The 25,647-nt window shown below is 43.0% G+C and overlaps 1 protein-coding gene across 1 annotated transcript in view; it reads left to right on the top strand.

Annotated features, from left to right (window-relative positions):
* LOC128638676 (kinesin-like protein KIF18B) overlaps positions 1 to 25,647 on the top strand; it is a 258,121-nt gene that overhangs the window by 201,144 nt on the left and 31,330 nt on the right. Inside the window, exon 15 of the mRNA XM_053690790.1 lies at positions 17,919 to 18,022. Within this exon, the coding sequence (XP_053546765.1) occupies positions 17,919 to 18,022 (104 nt within the window). The remainder of the gene's footprint in view (positions 1 to 17,918; positions 18,023 to 25,647) is intronic.

Below are 25,647 nucleotides of genomic sequence, written 5' to 3'. Positions count from 1 at the left end.
TGTCCCACAGATCGGCTGAAGGTGGTGAAAAGAGCATCTTCATTGTGTGGGATCACGTCATGCTGCGCTCAGCATTAAGGTATGTGAAGTCATTTGCTTCTGGGGAGACTGAGGTATCTCAGAACAGACTGACATTTATTCCCCTCTCTATTAGGTGAAATCAACTGTGTTTTTCAGTACCCTAATATGTATTTAACCCAGTGGGTATAATATGTTTGTGGACTTGATGCTGGGAGATTACGGGGTTATTCCCCAAGTGTTCTAACGTTAACTGAGTTAAACTAATGATAGGACAGGGGAGTGTGTTGTTTATTTGAGGGGCACATTGGTCGTACACTTTATTATGGTTAAAATCTTAGGGAATTATTCTCAAGCCAAGCTCACCTGGAGACCCAACCATGCTTGGAACAAGGGTAAACAACCCAAGAAGCCCGCTGCTGCTCCCAAGACAGCATGAAGGGGCGGCCCCCGATCCGGGACAGGATCTAGTAGGGGGCAGACTTTCTCTCTTTGTCCAGGCTTGGATAAGAGACGTTCAGGATCCCTGGACACTAGAAATCGTGTCTCAAGGGTATCAGTTGGAGTTCAAAAATTCCTTCCCAAGGGGAAGGTTTCTTTCACGATTGTCTGTAGACCAGATAAAAAGAGAGGCGTTCTTACGTTGTGTAAAAGACCTCTCCACTATGGGAGTAATTTGTCCCATTCAAATACAGGAACAGGGGCAGGGGTTTTACTCAAATCTTTTTGTGGTTCCCAAAAAAGAGGGAACGTTCCGACCCATTTTAGATCTCAAGAGTCTAAACCAGTTTCTCAGAGTTCCATCCTTCAAGATGGAGACTATTCGGACAATTCTTCCATTGATCCAGGAGGGTCAATATATGACTACCATGGACTTAAAGGATGCATATCTTCATATTCCTATCCACAGAGATCATCACAAGTTCTTGAGGTTTACCTTTCTGGACAAATATTTTCAGTTTGTGGCCTTTCCTTTCGGTCTGGCCACGGCACCCAGGATCTTCACGAAGGTTCTAGGGTCTCTGCTGGCGGTTCTCAGGCAGCGGGGCATTGCAGTGGCGCCTTATCTGGACGATATTCTGATCCAGGCGTCGTCTTATCAGCTGACAAAGTCTCATACCGACATTGTTTTATCCTTTCTAAGGACTCACGGATGGAAGGTGAATCTAGAAAAGAGTTCACTAATTCCACAGACAAGGGTTCTTTTCCTGGGAACTCTGATAGACTCTATATCCATGAAAATCTTTTTGACGGAAGTCAGAATGTTAAAGATTCTGAATACATGCCAATCCCTTCAGTCCAATCCTCGGCCATCAGTGGCTCGGTTCCTTCATTGTGTCCTAATCCTCCTTCTAAGAAGGAGCGTCTGTTGCATAACTTTTTGTTAAACTTCAGTCACACCTGCACCTTGGCTTTTCCTTTCTCTTCCTAACTTCGGTCGAATGACTGGAGTGGGAGGGAAGGGAGGAGCTATATATACAGCTCTGCTGTGGTGCTCTTTGCCTCCTCCTGCTGACCAGAAGGCGATATCCCATAAGTAAGGATGAAATCCGTGGACTCGTCATATCGTGTGTATATATATATATATATATATATATATATATATATATATATATATATATATATATATATATATATATTCCTTACGATAAAAATGCACTCTCAGGTCTTTTTGCAGGGTGAAAAACAAATCTTGTTTATTGATGAGACGTTTTCAGGGATATCTTCCCCTTCATCAGATATATATATATATATATATATATATATATATATATATATATATATATATATATATATATTTGTATGCAAAAGTTTAGACAACCCTGACAATTTTCTTGATTTTTCAATGATTTTCATTTATAAATAATTGGGTGTTTGGATCAGCAATTTCATTTTGATCTATCAAATAACTGAAGGACACAGTAATATTTCACTAGTGAAATTAGGTTTATTGGAATAACAGAAAATATGCATCAATATGCATCAAAACGAAATTAGACAGGTGCATAAATTTGGGCACCCCAGCAGAAATATTTTGGACCATTCCTCCTTGCAAAACATCTCCAGTTCAGTTAGGTTTGATGGTTGCCGAGCATGGACTGCCCGCTTCAAATCACCCCACAGATTTTCAATGATTTTCAAGTCTGGGGACTGGGATGGCCATTCAAGAGCATTGTACTTGTTCCTCTGCATAAATACGAGAGTAGATTTCTTTTACAAGATATGCCGAGTCCACGGGTTTCATCCTTGTGGGATATTATCCTCCTGCTAACAGGAAGTAGGAAAGAGCACCAAAGCAGAGCTGTTGTATAGCTCCTCCCTTAACTCCTCCCCCCAGTCATTCTCTTTGCCTATGCTAGTAATAGGAAGGGTAAAGTGTTAGTGGTGATAAAATTATAGTTTTATATTCTTCATTCAAGAAGTTTTTTATTTTTAATGGTACCGGTGAGTACTATTTAGTTCAGGGAGGATATGGAAGACGAATTCCCCCTGAATTTGATGATCTTAGCAGTAGTTACTAAGGTCCATTATGGTTCCCACAGATCTGAAGGTAATATGGGAAAGATCTTCAGTGTGGAGGACTGTCTCATGCAGCAAGCAGCATTTGAGGTATGTCTCAGCCTTTTATTTTCTGAGGAAACTTTGTATGTCAGAATTGGCTGTATTAGTTCCTTATAATGGGAACAAGATAAGCAGTAGTCCTGTAAGGGTAAAGGGAGTTACTGTCCTACTGGGTGTTTTCAACAGACATTTTTGCAGCACTTTATATACGCAGCATTTTATTGACACTGGGATTTTGTTTCACATATAACCTTTGATAAGGGCTCATGAAAGAGACTTTATTTGGTAAATATATAGTTTGGTGACCACATGGCTGTTAACCGCTTCCCATGCGGTAGTTGAGTTTTTTAGTGCGACGTCCATTGTGGGCGCGGCCTATTTTCGCGTCTCCGTTGCGCAGTTTACTTTGAAGGAGACAGCAGACATTAGCTCCGGTTGGGCCCTATCTGTGTTCTATACTATCCGGATTGGTGTTGATTCGTTTGGCAGGTTTCTGGGGGCAGGTAGGCGCCACAGCAGAGCTGTGGCAAGGTGCAGGGGTCGTTTTTCAGCAATTTATAATATTTTTGCTTGAATGTTCCTGTAAAGAGTAAATTTCTTCTTGCATATAGTATGCAATCATTTTTGGAAACTCTGCTTATTTATTCTTACTTTTGAACGATTATAGACGGTTTTTTTAAGTGTGTTTGAGGGGAAAAAAAATGTGCACTTTTATTTCTTAAAGGCACAGTAACCGTTTTTAATAAATTTAACTTTTTGCAATAAGTAAAGTGTTTTCAACTGTTGTAGTTATTACTACTTTGTTTAACATGTCTGGCATTGAGGAAACTCATTGCTCTATATGTTTGGAAGCCATTGTAGAACCCTTACTTACATTGTGTACCACTTGTACTGATAGAGCCTTACACTGTAAAGATCATATTTTAGGAAATGATAGTATGTCTAGGATGATTCTCAGTCTGTAGAGAATCAGGATATGCCATCCAATTCTCCCCTAGTGTCACAACTTTTAACACCCACACAAGTGACGCCTAGTACTTCTAATGTGTCTAGTTCTTTTACTCTGCAAGATATGGCTGCAGTTATGTCCACTACTCTCACTGAGGTATTATCTAAACTGCCAGTTTTGCAAGGTAATCGCAGTAGGCCAGGTATTAATGTAAATACTGAACCCTCTGATGCCTTAGTAGCCATTTCCGATGTACCCTCACAATTCTCTGAATTGGGGGTCAGGGAATTATTGTCTGAGGGAGAACTTTCAGATTCAGGGAATTTATTACCTTAGACAGAAACCGACTTAACGTCCTTTAAATTTAAACTTGAACACCTTCGCCTGTTGCTCAGGGAGGTCCTAGCGACTCTGGATGATTGTGAACCTATTACAATTCCCCCAGAAAAATTATGTAAGCTGGATAAATATCTAGAAGTACCTACTTACACTGATGTTTTTCCGGTTCCTAAAAGAATTTCGGAAATTGTTAAAAAGGAATGGGATAGACCAGGCATACCGTTCTCTCCCCCTCCTAATTTTAAGAAAATGTTCCCTATATCAGACACCATCAAGGACTCTTGGCAAACGGTCTCTAAGGTGGAGGGAGCAATATCTACTCTAGCTAAGCGTACAACTATACCTATTGAGGACAGTTTTGCTTTCAAAGACCCTATGGATAAAAAGTTAGATGGTCTTCTAAAGAAATTATTTATTCACCAGGGTTTCTTGTTACAACCTATTGCCTGTATTGTTCCAGTAACTACTGCGGCGGATTTCTGGTTTGACGCCCTTGAGGAATCTCTAAAAGTAGAGACGCCCTTAGAGGACATTTTGGACAGAATTAAAGCTCTCAAGCTAGCTAATTCTTTTATCACAGATGCTGCTTTTCAGATTGCTAAATTAGCGGCAAAAAATGCAGGCTTTGCCATTTTGGCGCGCAGAGCGCTATTGTTAAAATCATGGTCTGCTGATGTATCATCAAAACCTAAGCTTTTAACTATTCCTTTCAAGGGTAAAACCCTATTTGGCCCTGAATTTAAATAAATCATTTCAGACATTACTGGAGGTAAAGGCCACGCCCTACCTCAAGACAAACCCCTTAAAATGAGGGTTAAACAAAATAATTTTCGTTCCTTTCGAAATTTCAGAGGAGTACCCTCTGCTTTCCCTTCCTCTACTAAACAGGAAGGAAATTTTGCTCAATCCAAGTCTGTCTGGAAACCTAACCAGACCTGGAATAAGGGTAAACAAGCCAAGAAGCACGCCGCTGCTACCAAGACAGCATGAAGGGGCAGCCCCCAATCCGGGACTGGGTTTAGTAGGGGGCAGACTTTCTCTCTTTGCTCAGGCCTGGGCAAGAGATGTGCAGGACCCCTGGGTATTAGAAATTGTGACCCAGGGGTATCAACTGGAATTCAAGGATTTTCTCCAAAGGGGGAGATTCCACCTTTCACGTTTGTCTGTAGACCAGACAAAAAGAAAGGCGTTCTTACGCTGTGTAAAAGACCTCTATACCATGGGGGTTATTTTTCCAGTTCCAAAACGGGAACAGGGACAGGAGTTTTACTCGAACCTTTTTGTGGTTCCCAAAAAAGAGGGAACTTTCAGGCCTATTTTAGATCTAAAATGTCTAAACAAATTTCTCAGAGTCCCATCGTTCAAGATGGAGACTATACGATCAATCTTACCAATGATCCAGGAGGGTCAATTCATGACCACCGTGGACCTAAAGAGGCGTACCTTCACATTCCTATCCACAAGGATCATCATCAGTTTCTAAGGTTTGCCTTTCTGGACAAACATTATCAGTCCGTGGCCCTTCCCTTCGGGTTGGCCACAGCTCCCAGAATTTTCACAAAGGTGTTAGGGTCCCTTCTGGCGGTCCTCATGCCGCGGGGCATAGCAGTGACGCCCTATCTGGACGATATCTTGATTCAGGCGTCAACGTATCATCTATCCAAATCTCACACGGACATAGTGCTGTCTTTTCTGAGAACTCACGGTTGGAAAGTGAATGTAGAAAAAAGTTCACTTGTTCCACAAACGAGTTCCATTCTTGGGAACTTTGATAGACTCGGTAGACATGAAAATTTTTCTGACGGAGGTCAGAAAATCAAAAATTCTAATCACTTGCCGAGCTCTTCAGTCCATTCCTCAGCCATCAGTCGCTCAGTGTATGGAGGTCATTGGATTAATGGTAGCAGCGATGGACATCGTTCCGTTTGCTCACTTTCATCTCAGACCACTGCAGCTGTGCATGCTCAGACAGTGGAATGAGGATCATGTGAATTTATCTCCTCAGATAAATCTGGATCAAGATACCAGAGAGTCTCTTCTTTGGTGGTTGTCACAGAATCTTCTGTCCCAGGGAATATGCTTCCACAGGCCATCGTGGGTTATAGAGACAATGGACGCTAGCCTCATGGGCTGGGGTGCGGTCTGGAATTTCCTGAAGGCTCAGGGGACTTCGACGCCCATGGAATCTCAATTACCAATCAATATTCTGGAACTGAGAGCAATATTCAATGCGCTTCAGGCGTGGCCTCAGTTGGCTTCGGCCAAATTCATAAGATTCCAGTCGGACCACATCACGACTGTAGCATATATCAATCATCAGGGGGGAACAAGAAGTTCTCTAGCGATGAGAGAGGTATCAAAGATAATCAGATGGGCGGAGAACCACTCTTGCCATCTATCAGCAATCTATATCCCAGGTGTAGAGAACTGGGAAGCGGATTTTCTAAGTCGTCAGACTTTTCATCCGGGGGAGTGGGAACTTCATCCGGAGGTGTTTGCATCATTGATTCAACAATGGGGCATGCCAGAATTAGATCTGATGGCATCTCGACAGAATGCCAAACTTCCACGTTACGGATCCAGGTCAAGGGATACCCAGCCCTTACTGATAGATGCTCTAGCTGTACCTTGGTCGTTCAACCTGGCATATGTGTTTCCACCATTCCCTCTCCTGCCTCGTGTGATTGCAAGAATCAAACAGGAGAGAGCTTCAGTAATTCTAATAGCGCCTGCGTGGCCACGCAGGACTTGGTATCCGAGTCTAGTGGTTATGTCGTCCCTGCCACCGTGGAAACTGCCATTGAGACAGGATCTTCTCATTCAAGGTCCGTTCCAACATCCAAATCTAAATTCTCTGCAGCTGACTGCCTGGAGATTGATTTTATCTAAGCGGGGTTTCTCTGAGTCGGTTATTGATATTTTGGTTCAGGCTCGCAAGCCTGTCACAAGAAAGATTTACCATAAGATATGGCGTAAATATCTTTATTGGTGCGAATCCAAGGGCTACTCATGGAGTAAGATTAGGATTCCTAGGATTTTGTCCTTTCTCCAAGAAGGATTGGAGAAGGGTTTATCAGCTAGTTCCTTAAAGGGACAAATTTCTGCTTTGTCAATTTTACTACACAAGCGTCTGGCGGATGTTCCAGACGTGCAGTCTTTTTGTCAGGCTTTGATCAGAATCAAGCCAGTGTTTAAGCCTATGGCTCCGCCATGGAGTTTGAATTTAGTTCTTAATGTTCTTCAAGGGGTTCAGTTTGAAACCATGCATTCCATAGATATTAAGCTGTTATCTTGGAAAGTTTTGTTTTTAGTTGCTATCTCTTCTGCTCGAAGAGTTTCTGAGCTTTCTGCTTTACAATGTGATTCGCCTTATCTTATATTCCATTATGATAAGGTGGTTTTGCGTACTAAACCTGGATTCCTTTCTAAGGTTGTTTCAAATAAGAATATTAATCAGGAAATTATTGTTCCTTCCTTGTGTCCTAATACTTCTTCTGAGAAGGAACGTCTGTTGCATAACTTGGACGTGGTTCGTGCCTTGAAGTTTTACTTACAAGCGACCAAGGATTTCTATCAAACATCTTCTCTATTCATTGTTTATTCTGGAAAGCGTAGGGGTCAAAAAATTACAGCTACTGCTCTCTCTTTTTGGCTGAAAAGTATCATCCTCCTGGCATATGAGACTGCTGGACAGCAGCCTCCTGAAAAAAATTACGGCTCATTCTACTAGAGCTGTGGCTTCCACATGGGCTTTCAAAAACGATGCTTCTGTTGAACAGATTTGTAAGGCTGCGACTTGGTCTTCCCTTCATACTTTTTCCAAATTTTACAAATTTGATACTTTTGCTTCTTCTGAGACTATTTTTGGGAGAAAGGTTCTTCAAGCAGTGGTGCCTTCCGTTTAGGTTCCTGTCTTGTCCCTCCCTTTCATCAGTGTCCTAAAGCTTTGGTATTGGTATCCCACAAGTAAGGATGAAACCCGTGGACTCTGCATATCTTGTAAAAGAAAAGAAAATTTATGCTTACCTGATAAATTGATTTCTTTTACGATATGCTGAGTCCACGGCCCGCCCTGTCATTTTAAGACAGGATTTATTTTATTTTTCAAAACTTAAGTCACCTCTGCACCTTTTAGCTTTTCCTTTCTCTTCCTATACCTTCGGTCGAATGACTGGGGGGAGGAGCTATATAACAGCTCTGCTCTTTGCCACTTCCTGTTAGCAGGAGGATAATATCCCACAAGTAAGGATGAAACCCGTGGACTCAGCATATCGTAAAAGAAATCAATTTATCAGGTAAGCATAAATTTCCTTTTTGAGCAGTGTTTTGGGTAGTTGTCTTGTTGAAATATCCAGCCCCGGCATAACTTCAACTTTGTGACCGATTCCTCAACATTATTCTCAAGTATCTGCTAATATTGATTGGAATCCATGCAACCCTCAACTTTAACAAGATTCCCAATACCGCACTGGCCACACAGGCCCTCAGCATGATGGAACATCCACCAAATTTTACTGTGAGTAGTAGCAAGTGTTTGTCTTGGAACACTGTGTTCTTTTGCCGCCATGCATAACGCCCCTTGTTATGACCAAATAACTCAATCTTTGTTTCATCAGTTCACAGTTCCTTCTAAACTGAAACTGGCTTGTCCAAATGTGCGTTTGCATACCTCAAGCGACTCTATGTTGTGTGTGCAGAAAAGGCTTCTTCTGCATCGCTCTCCCTTACAGCTTCTCCTTGTGCAAAGTGCGCTGAATTGTTGAACGATGCACAGTGACACCATCTGCAGCAAGATGATGTTGTGGGTCTTTAGAGGTGGTCTCTGGGCTGTTTTTGACCGTTATCACCATCCTTTGCCTCTCTCTGATATTTTACTTGGCCTGCCACGTCCGGCCTTAATAAGAACTGTGCCTGTGGTCTTCCATATCCTCACTATGTTCCTTACAGTGGACACTGACAGCTTAAATCTATGCTTTTTGTAGCCTTCCCGTAAACCATAATGTTGAACAATCTTTGTGTTCAGGTCATTTGAGAGTTGTTTTGAGGCCCCCATGTTGCCACTCTTCAGAGGAGAGTCAAAGAGAACAACAACTTGCAATTGGCCACTTTAAATACCTTTTTTCATGATTGGATGCACCTGTCTGTGATCCCATTAATCAGTGCTAGGTAGTTACAGGTATTCAAATCAACCAAATGACAAGTGTGCCGTAATTTATGCACCTGTCTAATTTCGTTTTGATGCATATTTTCTGTTAATCCAATAAACCTAATTTCACTACTGAAATATTACTGTGTCCTTCAGTTATTTGATAGATCAAAATGAAATTGCGGATCCAAACACCAATTATTTATAAATGAAAACCATGGAAATTGTCAGGGGTGCCTAACCTTTTGCATACGACTGTATGTGTGTGTGTATATATATATATATATATATATATATGTGTGTGTGTGTGTGTATAAATATATGTGTGTATGTGTATATATGCAAGTAGAATGTAACAGTTCAAAACCACTGATCTGAATACAAGCGGTACTCAAGTATGCGCTAGTCAGGAGAAAGGAAATAGATGGCAGTTGTTAAAAGCTAAAACATCAAAGGATTAACCCCGAGGATGTGAGAGTTAAAATAAATGTACAAGGGGATAACAGCGCTCACAAATCCTTATATTAACAGAGCAATTTGAAGTAGGTCAATTGATATATGTTTGTTATTACAATAATTAAATGTAGGAAATCAATTTTCCCATTAGTATATAGAGTGTCATAAAACAAAAGTCCATCAAATAATCTTTAAGTAAAGTGGATCCCCTTACCAGAATTTACGTCAATCATATGAGGTAAGTTGCCGCACTGGAAGGGGTGCTCAGTTCCTTGATATTGGTAGATCCGGAGTGCCAGTGTATGTTTCTAGAGTCTCATCCACCTCTTTGAGTATGAAGAGGGTTTTCCTCCAATAGTTTCCTCCCAGGATATATATAGATGTGCCAGCCACCTCTTGGAGTATGTAATCTTGATATGTACTTCCTCACAGGCAGCTTTGCACATGAGTAGAGTAAGGTAATGACTGCACGCACAGCATCAGGATTAAATTGATATTAAAAGCGTGAATACAAAAGGTAACCATTTAGTGCTACACTAAATGATTACCTTTTGTATTCACGCTTTTCAAGGTCTGGGGTTTTATTCAAATCTATTCATTGTACCGAAGAAAGAAAATTTATTCAGACCAGTTTTGGATCTAAAGATTTTGAATCGATATGTAAGAGTACCAACTTTCAAGATGGTGACTATAAGGACTATTCTGCCTTTTGTTCAGCAAGGGCATTATATGTCCACAATAGACTTACAGGATGCATATCTTCATATTCTGATTCATCCGGATCACTATCAGTTCCAGACATTCTCTTTTCTAGACAAGCATTACCAATTTGTTGCTCTTCCTTTTGGCCTAGCGACAGCTCCAAGAATCTTTTCAAAGGTTCTCGGTGCCCTACTCTCTGTAATCAGAGAGCGGGGTATTGCGGTGTTACCTTATTTGGACGATATCTTGGTACTCGCTTGGTCTTTACTTTCTGCAGAATCTCACGTGAATCAACTAGTGTTGTTTCTTCAAAGATATGGTTGGAGGATCAATTTACCAAAAAGTTCTTCCTCAGACAAAGGTAACCTTTTTAGGTTTCCAGATATTCAGTGTCCATGACTTTGTCTCTAACTGACGAGACACGTTTGAAATTGGTTGCAGCCTGTCAGAACCTTCAGTCTCAGTCATTCCCTTCAGTAGCTATGTGCATGGAAGTTTTAGGTATCATGACTTCAGCATCGGACGCGATCCCCTTTGCTCATTTTCATATGAGACCTCTACAGCTTTGTATGCTGAATCAATGGTGCAGGGATTATACAAGGATATCACAATTAATATCCTTAAATCCCAATGTTAGACTTTCTCTGACTTGGTGGTTAGATCACCATCGTATAATTCTAGGGGCCTCTTTTGTTCGTCCAACCTGGACTGTGATTACAACAGATGCGAGTCTTTCAGGTTGGGGAGCTGTTGGGGATCTCTGACAGCACAAGGGATTTGGAAATCTCAAGAGGGGAGATTACCAATCAATATTTTGGAACTCCATGCAATTCTCAGGGCTCTTCAGTTTTGGCCTCTGTTGACAAGAGAACCGTTCATTTGTTTTCAGACAGACAATATCACAACTGTGGCATATGTCAATCATCAGGGTGGGACTCACAGTCCTCAAGCTATGAAAGAAGTATCTCGGATACTTGTTTGGGCAGAATCCAGCTCCTGTCTAATTTCTGCGGTTCATATCCCAGGTATAGACAATTGGGAAGCGGATTACCTCAGTCGTCAGACTTTACATCCGGGAGAATAGTCTCTCCACCCAGATGTGTTTTCTCAAATTGTTCAGATGTGGGAGCTTCCAGAAATAGATCTGATGGCTTCTCATCTATAAACAAAAAACTTCCCAGGTACCTGTCCAGGTCCAGGGATCCTCAGGCGGAAGCAGTGGATGCGTTGACACATCCTTTGTGTTATCAACCGGCTTATATTTTCCCGCCTCTAATTCTTCTTCCAAGAGTGATCTCCAAAATGATCATGGAGCAATCGTTTGTGCTGCTGGTGGCTCCAGCATGGTCTCACAGATTTTGGTATGCAAATCTTGTTCGGATGTCCAGTTGCCAACCTTGGCCACTTCCATTAAGGCTAGACCTTTTTTCTTAAGGTCAGTTTTTCCATCAGGATCTCAAATCATTAAATTTGAAGGTATGGAAATTGAACGCTTAGTGCTTAGTCATACAGGTTTCATACAGGCTGTTTAACATTTTGTGCTCAGCAGAGTTGATGCTGAAGACATTTTCTTACTATAATAATAATGTAGTTGTCTATCAGAATTGGGGACTCAACATAATTTCCCATTATGTTGCAGTCATAAGGTATAGGGTAGATGTCGTCAACATAAACACTCAAGTGTTCATTTCCTTCTTAATATGAGGAGAGTCCACAGCTTCATTCATTAGGGAATACAGAACCTGGCCATTAGGAGGAGGCATAGACACCCCAGCCAAAGGCTTAAATACCTCCCCCACTTACCTCATCCCCCAGTCATTTTTTGCCTTTCGTCACATGAGGATGGCAGAGAAGTGTCGGAAGATTCAGAGTAGTTTGTTATGGCATGGGACTGGAGTTTTAAGTAGTCTTGTGAGCCTCTCAGTGAGAGCATTGACGAATCTTGTGGTCTGGAGATGCAGGGAGTGTCTTTCTGTCAAACCATCCAGACTCGTATTAACAGCTCCTAAGCAATCAGTGTTGACGAGTTTCACTGCCTTCTTCTATCACTCAAGTCCATGTCAGGTGCAATAATACAAGACTGTCAAACTTGAGAGGCTGTGTGTCTTCCACGGCAGTGATTCCTGTAAGATTGTTTCATTTTATACTCTTATGACAACGCAAGAAGACAGGCTCACAGTGTGACTCCTTTTATCTGTATGGAATCAAAGGTTAATATCTCCGAAATGGGATTATTGAACAGGGGGGATTGACGCATAATTTGCTTTGTTTTATGCTGCGACATGTGTGATATGTGGCTCAGACAGATGTTGGAACATTCAGGTTTTACTTTCATTTTTGGATAACTGCGAGGCCTGTTAGGTTTTGGCACGCTTATTCCAAGAGCAGGGGTGGTCCTGCATGGCACACCACGCGATCGGGTGTGGTCTCATTGATTTCCTCTTTCCTGACTGTGCGGTTTCTCTGTGGAGCCTGGGTCATGGGAGGTGGTGAGTGCCCCTGCCATTGGTGGTATAAAGGTGCCTTTTATTTTTTTCTATAGTCCATCTGAAAAGCGCAAGCTATGGAGGACTCTGATACGTTAGAGGGTACACCCTCTTTACCGAAATCTAATACCTGTTTTTATTGTGAGGAGGCTACGGTATACCCACCTGCTCAATTATGTTCCACATTTCTTGATGATAAAGTACTTATTTCTAAGAAAACCAAGATGTTTAGTACCACTGAGCCGTCCACCTCTGAGAGGTCTCCGCCCTGTGAGGTGCGTTCCCTGCTGTTATGTCCTATTACACATGCAGCTTCCCATTGCACTGCTAATCCTCCTCCGGGTGGGGCCCTCTTACTGCCAGACTTTACTGATCAGCTACAAACGGCAGTATCTGCGGCCTTCAGTGCTTTACCTCGCCTGCTAAGCGCAAGTGAAAAGTCAAATATTGCTATTCCTTCTTGGGTCATCTACCAAATTGTTGGATTTATCTGATACAAAATTATCCGCTTATGAGGATGCCTCTGATACTTCAGAGGATGCTCTTTCTTGGTCGGAATCTACGGCCTCTAAACCTCCGGCTGCGGAGGAACCAGACTTTAGATTAAGGATCGAGCATTTACGCTTTCTGTTAAAGGAAGTGTTATCTACTTTAGAGTTTCCAGAACCTAAATTACCAGAGGAACCTTCTATTCCTAAGCTTGATAAGGTTTATGAGGACAGGGTTGTGCTACAGACTTTCCCATTTCCCGTAAAGATGGCAGATATTATTAAGAATGAATGGGAGAGACTTGGATCTTCTTTCTCCCCTTCTTCCTTTAAGAAATTGTTCCCATTTCCTGGCTCTAATTGTAGTTGTGGGGTTCCGTCCCTAAGTTGGATGGAGCTATCTCCATGCTTGTTAAGCGCACTACTATACCATTAGTCATTTAAAGTGAAGGTAAACTTTGATGAATGAAAGCCCGTTTTTTAAAAATATTATTAAAAACAGGGACACTTTCATTCATCAAAGTTTAGAAAGCAGCCGTTTTGTTTAAAAACTTTCCTCGCTTCTTTTCACAGCCAAAGCAGCTTCCCCCACCCGGAGATTCTCTATTCACATGTCAGCAATGACTAATCCGGCTTCCTCCAATCACAGCATGAGTCTAAAGTCCCCACAGATTAACTGTTTAAAGTGCCAATATTTTTCTGTAATGCCTCCTAGAAAAATAAACTTAGCACTTACCTCCACGAAATCTGCCTGGCAGCAGGGCAGCTCACTAGGTTTGAGAGGCATTCTCCCTCATATGGACCTGTGGAAAAAAAGATAAAGACTGAGTAATCTTACTCAGGCTTTCAATATTAGGGCAGCATTAACTACATGGGAGGTGCATTGAGGATTATACCCCACAAGTTCCCATTGCTTAAAAGCCACCACTGCTCTACTGAAGAGACTGATATGGACTACGGCTACACCCTAGTAGAAAAACAGCACAAGCTTGTACTGCTGAAAAATAATAAAATCTTGATTGAAGAATCTTTCCAGACACCTAAACTTTACCACTTCCTTGCTCTAACGTAGGCAAAGAGAATGACTGGGGTTGGAGGGAAGGGAGGTGATATTTAACTGCTTTGCTGTGGTGCTCTTTGCCGTCTCCTGCTGGCCAGGAGTGATATTCCCAATAGTAATTAGATGATTCGTGGACTCATCGTATCAAGAAAGAAAGAAATTTATTGGGTATGCATAAATTTTGTTTTTTGTGGAGGCTTGGCTTGTGGATGTACAAGACCCTTGGGTTCTGGCGGTCATCGCACAAGGTTACAGGATATGTTTCGAATCTCATCCACTCAGGGGCAGATTCCTCTTATCAAACCTGTCTTCAAGACCAGAAAAACGAGAAGCTTTTCTATGGTGGGTGAGGGATCTCTCCTCCCTGGGAGTAATTGTGCCAGTACCTCTAGCAGAGAGAGGTCTGGGGTACTACTCAAACCTTTTTGTGGTCCCAAAGAAGGAGGGTACGTTTCGCCCGATTCTGGACCAAAAGTGCTTAAACAAGTTCCTGTTGTTCCTGTCGTTCAAGATGGAGGCGATAAGGTCCATTCTGCCCTTAGTTCAAGAGGGACAGTTCTAGACTACAATAGACCTGAAGGATGCTTACCTTCATGTGCCAATACACAAGGTTCACTTAAACTTTTTAAGATTTGCGTTTCTGGACCAGCACTTCCAGTTTGTTGCAATTCCATTTGGGCTAGCTACTGCCCCAAGAGTCTTTACAAAGGTTCTGGGGGCTCTGCTCGCGGTGGCGAGATCCAGAGGTATTGCAATAGCGCCATACTTGGACGTCATTCTGATTCAGACTCCGTCCTGTCAGTTGGCAGAGGACTATTCAAGAGCTCTTCTATTTCTTTTTCAATCTCATGGATGGAAGATAAACTTAGGAGAGAGTTCTCTGGTTCCTAGTACCAGGGTGGAGTTCCTTGGTACGATAGTAGATTCCATATCCATGAGGATATTTCTTATAGACCAGAGACGTTGCAAAATTACTTCCAATTGTCCTGCCCTCCAGACCTCCTTAAGGCCCTTTGTGTCCTGGTGTATGGAGGTAATTGGACTTATGGTATCCAGCATAGATGTCATCCCATTCGCCAGATTCCATCTCAGACCTCTTCAGCTGTGCATGCTGAGGCAGTGGAATGGCGACCACTTGGATCTGTCTCAACAGATTTCTCTGGACAACCGGTCGAGAGAATCGTTCTCTTGGTGGCTCTGTCCAGATCACCTGTCCCAAGGGACATTCTTCATGAGACCATCCTGGGAGATTGGGACTACGGACGCAAGTCTATCAGGATGGGGAGCTGTTTGGGGTGCCAGGAAGACTTAGGGCCTGTGGACTTGAAAGGAATCTCTCTTCCCGATCAACATTTTGGAAATTCGAGCGATTTTTCAATGCTCTGAAGGCTTGGCCTCTTCTGGGTTCACCCCAGTTTATTAGATTCCAATCAGACAACATAACTTCTTTGACTTACATTAACCATCAGGGGGGAACGAGGAGCTCCCTAGCAATGAGGGAAGTATCTTGGATTCTGGAATGGGTGGAGGCCCACAACTTCTCACTGTCAGCAATCCACTTTCCGGGTGTGGACAAATGGGAAGCGGATTTTCTCAGCAGACAATAGTTTCATCCGGGGGAATGGTCTCTCCATCCCAAGGTGTTTGCGGAGATTTGCAACAGATGGGGGACGCCGGAGATAGATCTCATGGCGTCCCGATTTAATACCAATCTACCCAAATACGGGTCGCGGTCTAGGGATCCTCAGGCAGAGCTGATAGATGCATTAGCAGTGCCTTGGAGGTTCAGCCTAGTTTACATTTTTCCACCGTTACCACTTCTCACTCGGGGAGTGGCCCGCATCAAGCAGGAGCAAGCTTCGGCTATTCCAATTGCTCCGTCGTGGCCGCGAAGGATGTAGTTTGCGGATCTGGTGTGGATGTCTTCATCTCCTCCATATAGGTTACCTTGTCGCAGGGATCTGCTGGAACAGGGTCCTTTTGTTCATCAGAATCTAGATTCTCTGAGGCTGACTGCGTGGAGATTTAACGTTTAGTCCTAGTCAAGAGAGTTTTTTTTCTGAGAGAGTGATTTATACTCTTTCATTCAAGCTAGAAAGCCGGTCACCCGTCGCATCTATCATAAGGTGTGGAGGACCTACTTATTCTGGTGTGAAGAGCGTGGATTCCCCTGGCATAAGGTCAAGGTGTCCAGGATTCTTTCCTTTTTCCAAGATGGTTTGGAGAAGGGACTTGCCGCTAGTTCCTTTCAAAGGGACAGATTTCGGCTCTATCTGTGTTATTGCACAAGAGGCTCGCTGAGCTTCCTGATGTACAGTCTTTTGTTCAGGCTCTGTCTACAATCAGGCCTGTGTTTAGACCTACCGCTCCTCCCTGGAGCTTAAATCTAGTTTTTAAGGTTTTGCAGAGGCCTCCGTTTTTTGAGCCTATGCATTCAGTTGACATTAAATTACTGTTGTGGAAGGTCCTTTTTCTACTGACTATTGCTTTGGGACACCGCCTCTGAGATGGCAGCCTTGCAATGTGAGCCTCCTTACCTAATTTTTCATGCTGATAAGGCTGTTCTGCGTACTGGGTTGGGTTTTCTCCCTAAGGTTGTGTCTGATCACAACATAAATCAGGAGATTGTGGTTCCTTCCTTGTGTCCAAATCCTTCTGCTTCAAAGGAGCAATTACTTCATAATTTGGATGTGTTTCAGGCTTTGAAATTCTATCTTCAGGCTACGAAGGAATTTAGACAGACTTCGTCCTTGTTTGTTGTCTATTCTGGGAAGCATAGAGAGCAGAAGGCTTCTTCCGCTTCCCTATCCTTTTTGTTGCGGAGCATTATTCGCTTGTCATATGAATCAGCGGGACATAAGCCTCCTCAGAGTATTACGGCTCATTCAACTAGAGCTATGGCTTCGCCTTGGGCTTTTAAGAATGAGGCCTCTATGAAGCAGATTTGTAGGGCGGCTACCTGGTCCTCCTTACATACCTTTTCAAAATTTTACAAATTTGAAGTTTTTGCTTCAGCTGAAGCAACTTTTGGGAGAGAGGTTTTACAGGCTGGGGTGCCCTCAGAATAGGGTCCCCCTCTTCATTTTTATTCCCTCCTGTTATTCAGTGTCCTCTGGAGCTTGGGTATAGTTTTCCCAACAGTAAGGAATTAAGCCGTGGACTCTCCCTATCTTAGGTAGGAAAACATAATTTATTCTTACCAGATAAATTCCTTTCCTTCCGGATAGGGTGAGTCCACGGCCGCCGCCCATTTTTTCTTGTCTATGGGCGTTCCCCTATTTATTTTATTCTTCTGGCACCATTTATACCCTAATGTTTCTCCTACTTTTCCTTGTTCCCTCGACAGAATTGGTAAGGAGGAAGTGGGAGGGATATTTTAGCCTTTGGCTGGGGTGTCTTCGTCTCCTCCTGGTGGCCAGGTGTTGTATTTCCCAACAGTAAGGAATCAAGCCGTGGACTCTCCCTATCCGGAAGGAAAGGAATTTATCTGGTAAGCATAAATTATGCTTTTATAAGATAGTTTCAACATCTTTATTTACTACTTCAATACTTAGTTTCTGTTGCTATTTGCTTAATTTTGCAGTCCATTATTACCTTTTATTTTATTTTTTATTGTGGCTTATGTAGTAGTGGAGGTTTAGATTTCTTTTGTTAGATAATTCAAAGACTGGTTTGTAAAGACTAACTTTCCACTTCCTCTTGTTCCCTGTAGTACATCCACATCGCGCGCTGGGAGCAGATCCCTTGGTAATAGCCGAATTGCCAGACTTAATCTGAATAATGCGAAGTCGCAGCATCGTCCTTCATCTATAAAAGGTGATTTGCTTCATATACAGTTGTTGTTGACATAACCATGTAGGAGTTAAAGTTTTGACTTGGTGATGGTTATTACTAATAATTCTTAAGCCTAAATTAGATATAACAATCTCTAGGCAACAGATGTTTTGATCAGTATTATTTTTTAGTTTCTTAGATTAAAAATGTGTTGAATAAAAAATAAAAAAAATATCTGTAGTTGCTGAATTTCTGGGAGTAAGTAAACATAATCATTGTAAAATGTTGACTGACTACTAAGTAACAGGTTATTTCAGAAATAATTCTGAGATTTGTAGCCATTTTATAGTCAAACATTTAAATATTGAATTACTGGGCAGGATAGGTAAACATGAAGGTTAGAGTAGAAGATCACATTGCACGACTACAGCTCTATATTGTTTGAAGTGTCTCTCAAAGTCTTTATATGAACAAAAACACAGCTGGAGAAACAGAAAACACAAATTTTATTAAAGGTCTTAATTTAAACTTTATAAGGATCATTTGCAACATACCCTTTTTAACAATCTCTTTAAAACAGTTTGTTACACGCTTCTGACAATAATTCTTTTGAGTTCTCACTGAAATGTGTAAAAAAAAAATTGTGAATAAAACTCTTCTTAAATGGGAAGAGTCCACAGCTGCATTCATTACTTTTGGGAATTCAGAACCTGGCCACCAGGAGGAGGCAAAGTCACCCCAGCCAAAGGCTTAAATACCTCCCCCACTTCCCTCACCCCCCAGTCATTTGTTGCCTTTCATCACAGGATGTTGGCAGAGAAGTGTCAGAAGATTGAAGATAGTCTCTTATGGAGGGTAGTACTCTTTGAAATGGGACTGGAGTTTTAAGTAATCCTGTCAGACTCTCAGTGAGAGCATGGATGAAAGTTAGAGCCCGGAGATGCAGGGAGAGTCTTTCTGCGAACCCATCCCGACTCATATTAACAGGCTCCTTGGCAATCGGCGTTGGCGAGTTTCGCTGCCTGCCTTTATTCACTCAAGTCCATGTCAGAAGAGAGGCTACTATCTGTCACACTTGAAGGGCCGTGTTCCTGTTCCACGTCGCAGATTCCGGTAAGATCGTTTCATTTTATTTCGATATGTACATGTAATGTTAATGAAAGAAGTCAGGGTCCCAGTGGGACTCCTTTATTTTAAGGAATCAAGGGTTAATATCTCCTGAGTGGGGGTTATTTAACAGGGGGGACTTTAATCATGTTTGTTATGTGATTCTGTCTGCTAATGTGTAGTGATACTCGGCTCATGGCTATTCGGAACATAACGGCCTTATCAGATGATCTCTTTAGATTTACACGCCCTTTTTTGTGACTTGCATGGTGCACCTCGTGACCAGGTGCGCTTACGTTGTATTTCTTCTGTATTCTGACTGAGTGCGACGGAGAGAGTTTGCTCGTTAGTTGTCTGGTTCACAGGAGGTGATGAGTGCCCCAGCCTTTGGGGGTGTAAAAAAGGGTGCCGTTTAGTGTTTGTCCATATTTGCAATCCCAAAGTTATGGAGGATTCTGATTTTTTTTTTTAGACACGGATATCTCCGATTCGGAGAATGCGTCTTGCGAAGAATATGAAATGGCCCGGGTTATCCATGCCCATCAGTTATGTTCCGTTTGTCGTTGCGTGCCCCAGAACCTTCTTTTGCTACGCAAGCAGTTGTCCCTATGGCCGTCCCTCCGGAAAGGCGACTTGTTTCCTCCAGAGGTTACAACACAGTTCCGCATGGCCATATCTATGGCGCTGGCTCATTTATATTTCCCAAGTGAAATATTTTTAAGGTACTGTCCCTGTTCTGTCAACCAGGGCCTGTCGGGCGTGAGATCGCCTGATTCAGTTCGGCCTTCTGGGGAAGCGATGGCTTCAGGGGCCCCTACCTCGGGGCCGGGGTCGTCCATCGATCCGGCGAGAGATCATTTTGCCTTCCGTTATAGGCTGGCACTTCTTCGTGTCCTACTAAGGCATGTTTTGGCAGTGCTGGAGGATTCTACTCCTAGTGGGCCGAGGGATCCTCGGCATTCTATGCCGGATGGCAAGCTGGGTTAGACGTTTGGGGATGAAGCCAATCTCCTTGACATCTGAGTCTTTCTTTCTTTTATGTATCGGTTCCAGTTCTGAGCTGGGAGAATGGGGCCTATGATCAACTGGTCCGGGTGGCGTGCCCATTCTCCTTGGGCGTTCACCCGTGGGTGCTTCCTTTTATTTTAATCTGGTTAGGATGTGTTTGATTTGTTTTAAAGAGCTCATGTCTAATATAATTTTCATTTTGGGAACGTTCTTTCTCTGGAACTGATACTTGCGATTTTGTGGTCGTGTGTGCACTTCCTTGGAAGTTGTGCATGTTTTGATAAGAACATAGTTATGTTTCTTGTTCATATTATCGAACCTTCAGGTTGATTTTTCTTGGACCGTTGGACAGTTCTGAAGTGCTCTTGTACCAGGCAGGTACTGGTCGGGCGCTGGCTGCTGTTCCTTGCGGTTCTTGTCACCCTTGTGGTGATGATATCCTGTCGGACTGTCACTTTGGCCTATTGATGAGGGCTGCGAGCTCGGATCCTTCTACAACGTAGGGGCCTAGTGTTTAGACCCAACGCTTCTGAAAGGAAGGTTGTGAGCTCCAATATAAGTTGGCCTTTTCTTGCAATTTGCTTTGAATACGTGACCAACTTTTTAAAGCTTCATCATGGTTTCTAGAGGTCCTTTTGGACTCGGAACCATGGTTCTCCATTCCTTTTAGAGTTTGGAGATGTGGTTGACCTCCAGAAGTCTGGAATACCGGTTTGGAAGATTTGTGTTTTCACTTTCGGTATCTCTCCTTTTGCGGTGGCAGAGACTCCTTTTTTCCCTTCTTGGGTTGGGTCATCTATGTCTGGAAGTGCGGGTATGTCCCTCTTCTTTTTTTCTGTATCTCGCTTGCTCTAGTACTTGGAGCACAGTTGTGTGAATCACCCCGTTTTTTTCTACCAGGAACTGCGAGGCTCCCATTGTTATTCCTGTTACTGGGATTTCCGGGAGACTGATCCTGTAAGGATCTCTGGAGATTTGTCTTCTCAATCTAAGAGCTGTCCCTTGTAATCCTGTGGTCTTTAGACTCTCAGGTGCTATCCTTCGACCTTATAGCAGATCTAGCCCTTTGGGCTTGCAGGTAGGTGGTCGGATGTCAGATACAGACCTTCTCCCCCTTTTGGGTGTCAAGAAAATGGGTTTTATTGATCTACACCGGAGTATAGATACAGTAGTCAAGCCTGTCTACAAAGGATTCTCTTAATATCCAATAGTACTGGTTGTCATTTTCTTAAACCCGTTAAGAGTTTTTTCAGACTCTTTAGTTTGAGGCTGTTGCTGGTACCCTATGTCTACGGACTTTGGATGGTGGAAGGCTCTGTCCTGGGTGCACTCCTAACCATAGGCAGCTTAAGGGTTCCTCAGGAGGTTAGATTTTTCTAACGGTCCTGTTTCTTGAGGACTCTGACTTAGGACCACGTCTTTTGCCTGGAATCGGCATGGGCGGTTCAGTTCAACCTTGGGGTTGGATCTCCCGCGTGTCCCTTTGAAAGGGTTTTTTTGGTTCTCATGAGATATTGATATCTGCCTGAAGTTTGTTTGAGGTCTCTCTGACGGGTCCCTACTTGTCTTCTGAGGCTTCCTTGTAGACTTTCAGTTGTCGTATAACCTAAGCTGGCGGTAATGACCGAAGGGTTTCGCCTCTAGGTAGGGTGTTTACCGTTTTCTCTACTTCCTCTTCTCCTCACCTATGGTGGGGAGATGAGTTTCTTGCATTTGCCTTCCTTTGATTTGAGGCCTGTGGGTCCCTGGGTTTTTTCCGCTAAGGAGGGTTTTTTCCCCTTGCATACTCAAGATCACAGGGCTGGATTCTGGTATTAGGACGTGGTGGGTCTGAGTTCTATCTTCCTTTTAGGGAAAGCAGCCGTGTAGGGGCTCTGGAACCCGAGCACGTAGTTCCTGTCATGGCTCATGGTAGCATGCCAGTTTTAAGTAAGTGGTCTTAGCTCTACTCAGGGGTTTCGCTCCCTTGCAGACCCATTCCTTCTCTTCAGAGGTCTGGGCAGATTTTTGGTACTCTTTGTCTTCGGTCTTTATCAGCCTTTGGGCTGAGACTGTTACCTTGGAGTGAAGGTCAGGGACCGGTCTGCTCTGTTAAGTATTGACCATGTACTTTTATTGAGTCTGTTATCCCTTTCGGTGGGGGGGGGGGGCTCTAGGTGTCCATCTTTCTACTGGTGGCGTCTGCTGCTGGGATAGGATGCTCCTTGGAGTCTGGGTTTTTTCTGGACAGGAGCTATTGCAGATGTTTCTCTGCGAATTCTCGGTGGGATGAGGTGAAGTCCCACTATGGTTTAGGGTCAGCTTTGCAGCCTGGAGATTGGTCATCATGAGTTCTTGTTTAGAGTTGGCTCTGTGTTCTAACGGAGAGCTGTTTTTTGTTTTAGCTGCTAGGACAGTTGCCCTGTCTATGCTCCTCTAGTCTGACGGGTTTTTTTTCTTGACTATGATACAATGGGGAATTCAAGGATTTGGAGCACCATAGGTTGTATGGTGCTGTGCCTTGGATCCGGAGGTAGCCTCCTGGTCATCCTAGTGATCGTTTTTTCCTGAGTATGGAATTTTATCTTTCTGCTCCTTGCCCTTCTAGGGCAGTGGTCCTGTAGCAACCTTGGGTTTGCTCTAAGTTTTGCTTTTGAGTTTTCTTTCTTACCTTGTTGGATGGTCCTTTTGGGTCTCTTATTGGGTCCTCTGTTTTCCCTCTCGGGGGTAGATAGAGGTTCTTGTCCTTTAGGTTGGTGGTACGCTTTGTGGGAGTCAAGAACCGCAGGGCCGGCTCCTCTGAGGCTTTTGTGCTCAGCGGACTCTAGGGATTTTGAGTGGTCCCTAGCAAGGCTTTGCAGGTTGTGTAACTGATGAGCAGTTACCTGGGCTTCCGTTTTCTTTCCCCTTTGTCGTTTTCAGTTTTTTCTTCCTACTGTTCCTTGTTCCCTTGGCAGAATGACTGGGGGATGAGGGAAGTGGGGGAGATATTTAAGCCTTTGGCTGGGGTTCTGAATCCCCAAAAGTAATGAATGCAGTTGTGGACTCTTCCCGTCAGAAGAAAAGAAAATCAGGCAAGAATAATTTAAGGTTTTATTTTATTTTATTTTTTATTATGACCATTATATGACCATTTTATTTCTTTCTATATAATATGATGGGGAACTAAAACGATCATACGTTACACTGAAAACCCTAAAAGAAGAGCTTAATGAACAACAAAACACAATTTGGACCAACACTAAATGGCACCTTTTTTACACCCCCAATGGCTGGGGCGCTCACCACCTCCTGTGAACCAGACAACTAACGAGCAGACTCTCTGTCGCCACTCGGTCAGAATACGGAAGTGGAATTCAATGATAATATAATATCAGAAAACATGATATCCGAAAACATGAGAAATATCAGAAACCATAATATCAGAAAACATGAGCAATAACGCACTTATGACATTCAGGTGGTGCACATAATTTGTTGGGTCCCCAAAGGTAACTCAGTCATGTAGTAGTAATATACATACATATGCATAATGATTTGATGATAGAAAGATGAATCTGCACTAATAAAAGGCTTCCCTGCATTAGGATTATGCACATTTTGCACATGCTTATGTTTAGATTGCCTGCTATGGTCCCCCAAAGCACTTGGGCCCTGGTGCCACCACACCTGCTGCAGTAATGGTAGTTCTGCCCCTGATATATATATTGTCAAGAAGTTTACAGCCCATGTCACTGTAGCTTATCTCCCTGGTAGTGGACAAAAGAGATAGACATTGATCAAAGATTGCAACGAAGGATTGTTCGAATGGTGGATAAAGAACCTTGATCATCTTCCAGACAAATTCAAGCTGACTTTCAGGCACAGGGTAAAAATGTGTCAGCTAGCACTATATGTCACCATATGAATGAAAAGGGGCGCTATGGTAGGAGACCTAGGAGGACCCCACTGCTGACACAGAAACATAAAAATCCAGATTGGAGTTTGCCAAAACTTACCTGTGGAAGCCAAAATCTTTTTGGGAGAATGTGCTGTGGACAGACAAAACAAAATTACAGCTTTTTGGTAAAGCCCATCTTTTTTTTTTTTTTTTTTTTTTTTTTGAGTTTCAAAAGAGCTTTATTTAGTTTGTCATTCTTACAGGTAATAATATGCATACAATGAAAGAAGGTAACAAAACATAAACAAGATTAGCAAATCAAGGACTCATAACATCCTTTAGTTGATCTAAAACATACTTTTTGAGATGTATAATGAGTAGTACACAAAAATTCCGTATGTATAACGGTTAGTTTGAAACATATAGTGAGGTTTTGTAAAACAGATGGGGGAGAACTAAGAAGTTCCCTCCCGGGCGGAAAAGAAGGGGGGGATAAAAGAATAGAAATAAGAAGGGTGTAGGAGGAGCAGGGAGTTTGGGGAGTATATCATTAAGCTAGAGTAGTCTCGTCGAAAGGGAGAAGGTTAATTCTGGGGGAGTCTATCTCTAGCTCAAGCACCCTAGTCTGTCCAGAAGGGCTAGGAGGAAGAGAGGACATTGGGTCTCCAAGTAGTGTCGTAAATAACTTGCCAGAGTTGCCTAGATTGTAAAATATACTTTTTTCCATAGTGTATAGGTAAGCCATATAAGAGCAAACTCTCGCCCAGCTGGGGGGGGATTCTGACTTCCAGTCAGAGGCTATCAGGTGTTTGATGGTCATGAATAGGTAGATACTTATGCAAGCATGATGTTTGGGAATGGAATGAGTGCCTATGTGTAGGAGGGCTACTGCCGGAGAATTATGTAGGGAAATTCCTAATTTGGGAAGGACTCTGAAACATTTAAGCCACAGGGGGCGTATTTTGGGACATTCCCACCAGATGTGTAGGGAGTCCCCTCTCTGACCACAACCTCTCCAACAGTACGGGGATGTACCAGGATATATTTTAGCTAGCCTGGTGGGCACATAGTACCAATGAGCCATCAGCTTATAAAAAGTTTCAAAAAGGGTGATACAATGTATAGTTTTTTTAGTTCGTTCAAGCGCCTGTTCCCAATCGGTTGCTGTAAAAGTTCTGCTCAGGAAGGATCCCCACTTTACTAGGTGTGGGGCTAGGTCTGAGGATGGTTCAGAGTTCAGCAGGGTGTAATGCCTGGAGAGGGGACTGTGGAGCCTCTCACCCTGTTTCCAGGTGGACTCCCACAAGGTTAAGGGCCGATTTGATTGAGGTTTAAAGCCCCAGGAGATCAAAAAGTTTTTAACTCTAAGATATTCAAATTTCAGAATGTGGCGCAATGCACCGTCTGCTCCGAGCTGTGTGTCAGTCTTGAATCCACATTCTGGTGTCGGAAGCCAAAGATCCGAAACCGTCAGTATTCCCAACTGGGACCATTTGGATGGATGGGCGTCCTGTAGTCCCACTAGTAGGCCGGGCAAGGAGGCTATGGGAGAGGGGTGGGGAGCAATCTGTGCGGAGTGGCGGATTTTATCCCAGAATTGCAGGCATTCCCAGATCAGGTCACGTAGGGTTAGGTTGAAGGGTAAGGAGGCCTGCTCAATAGACTTCCATTTAGAAGAAGACTGTGAGACTCC

The sequence above is a fragment of the Bombina bombina genome, chromosome 8, assembly GCF_027579735.1.
Source record: "Bombina bombina isolate aBomBom1 chromosome 8, aBomBom1.pri, whole genome shotgun sequence".
Lineage (NCBI taxonomy): Eukaryota > Metazoa > Chordata > Amphibia > Anura > Bombinatoridae > Bombina > Bombina bombina.
The sequence above is the reverse complement of the archived record's forward strand: the minus strand, read 5'-3'. Positions and strand labels throughout refer to the sequence as shown.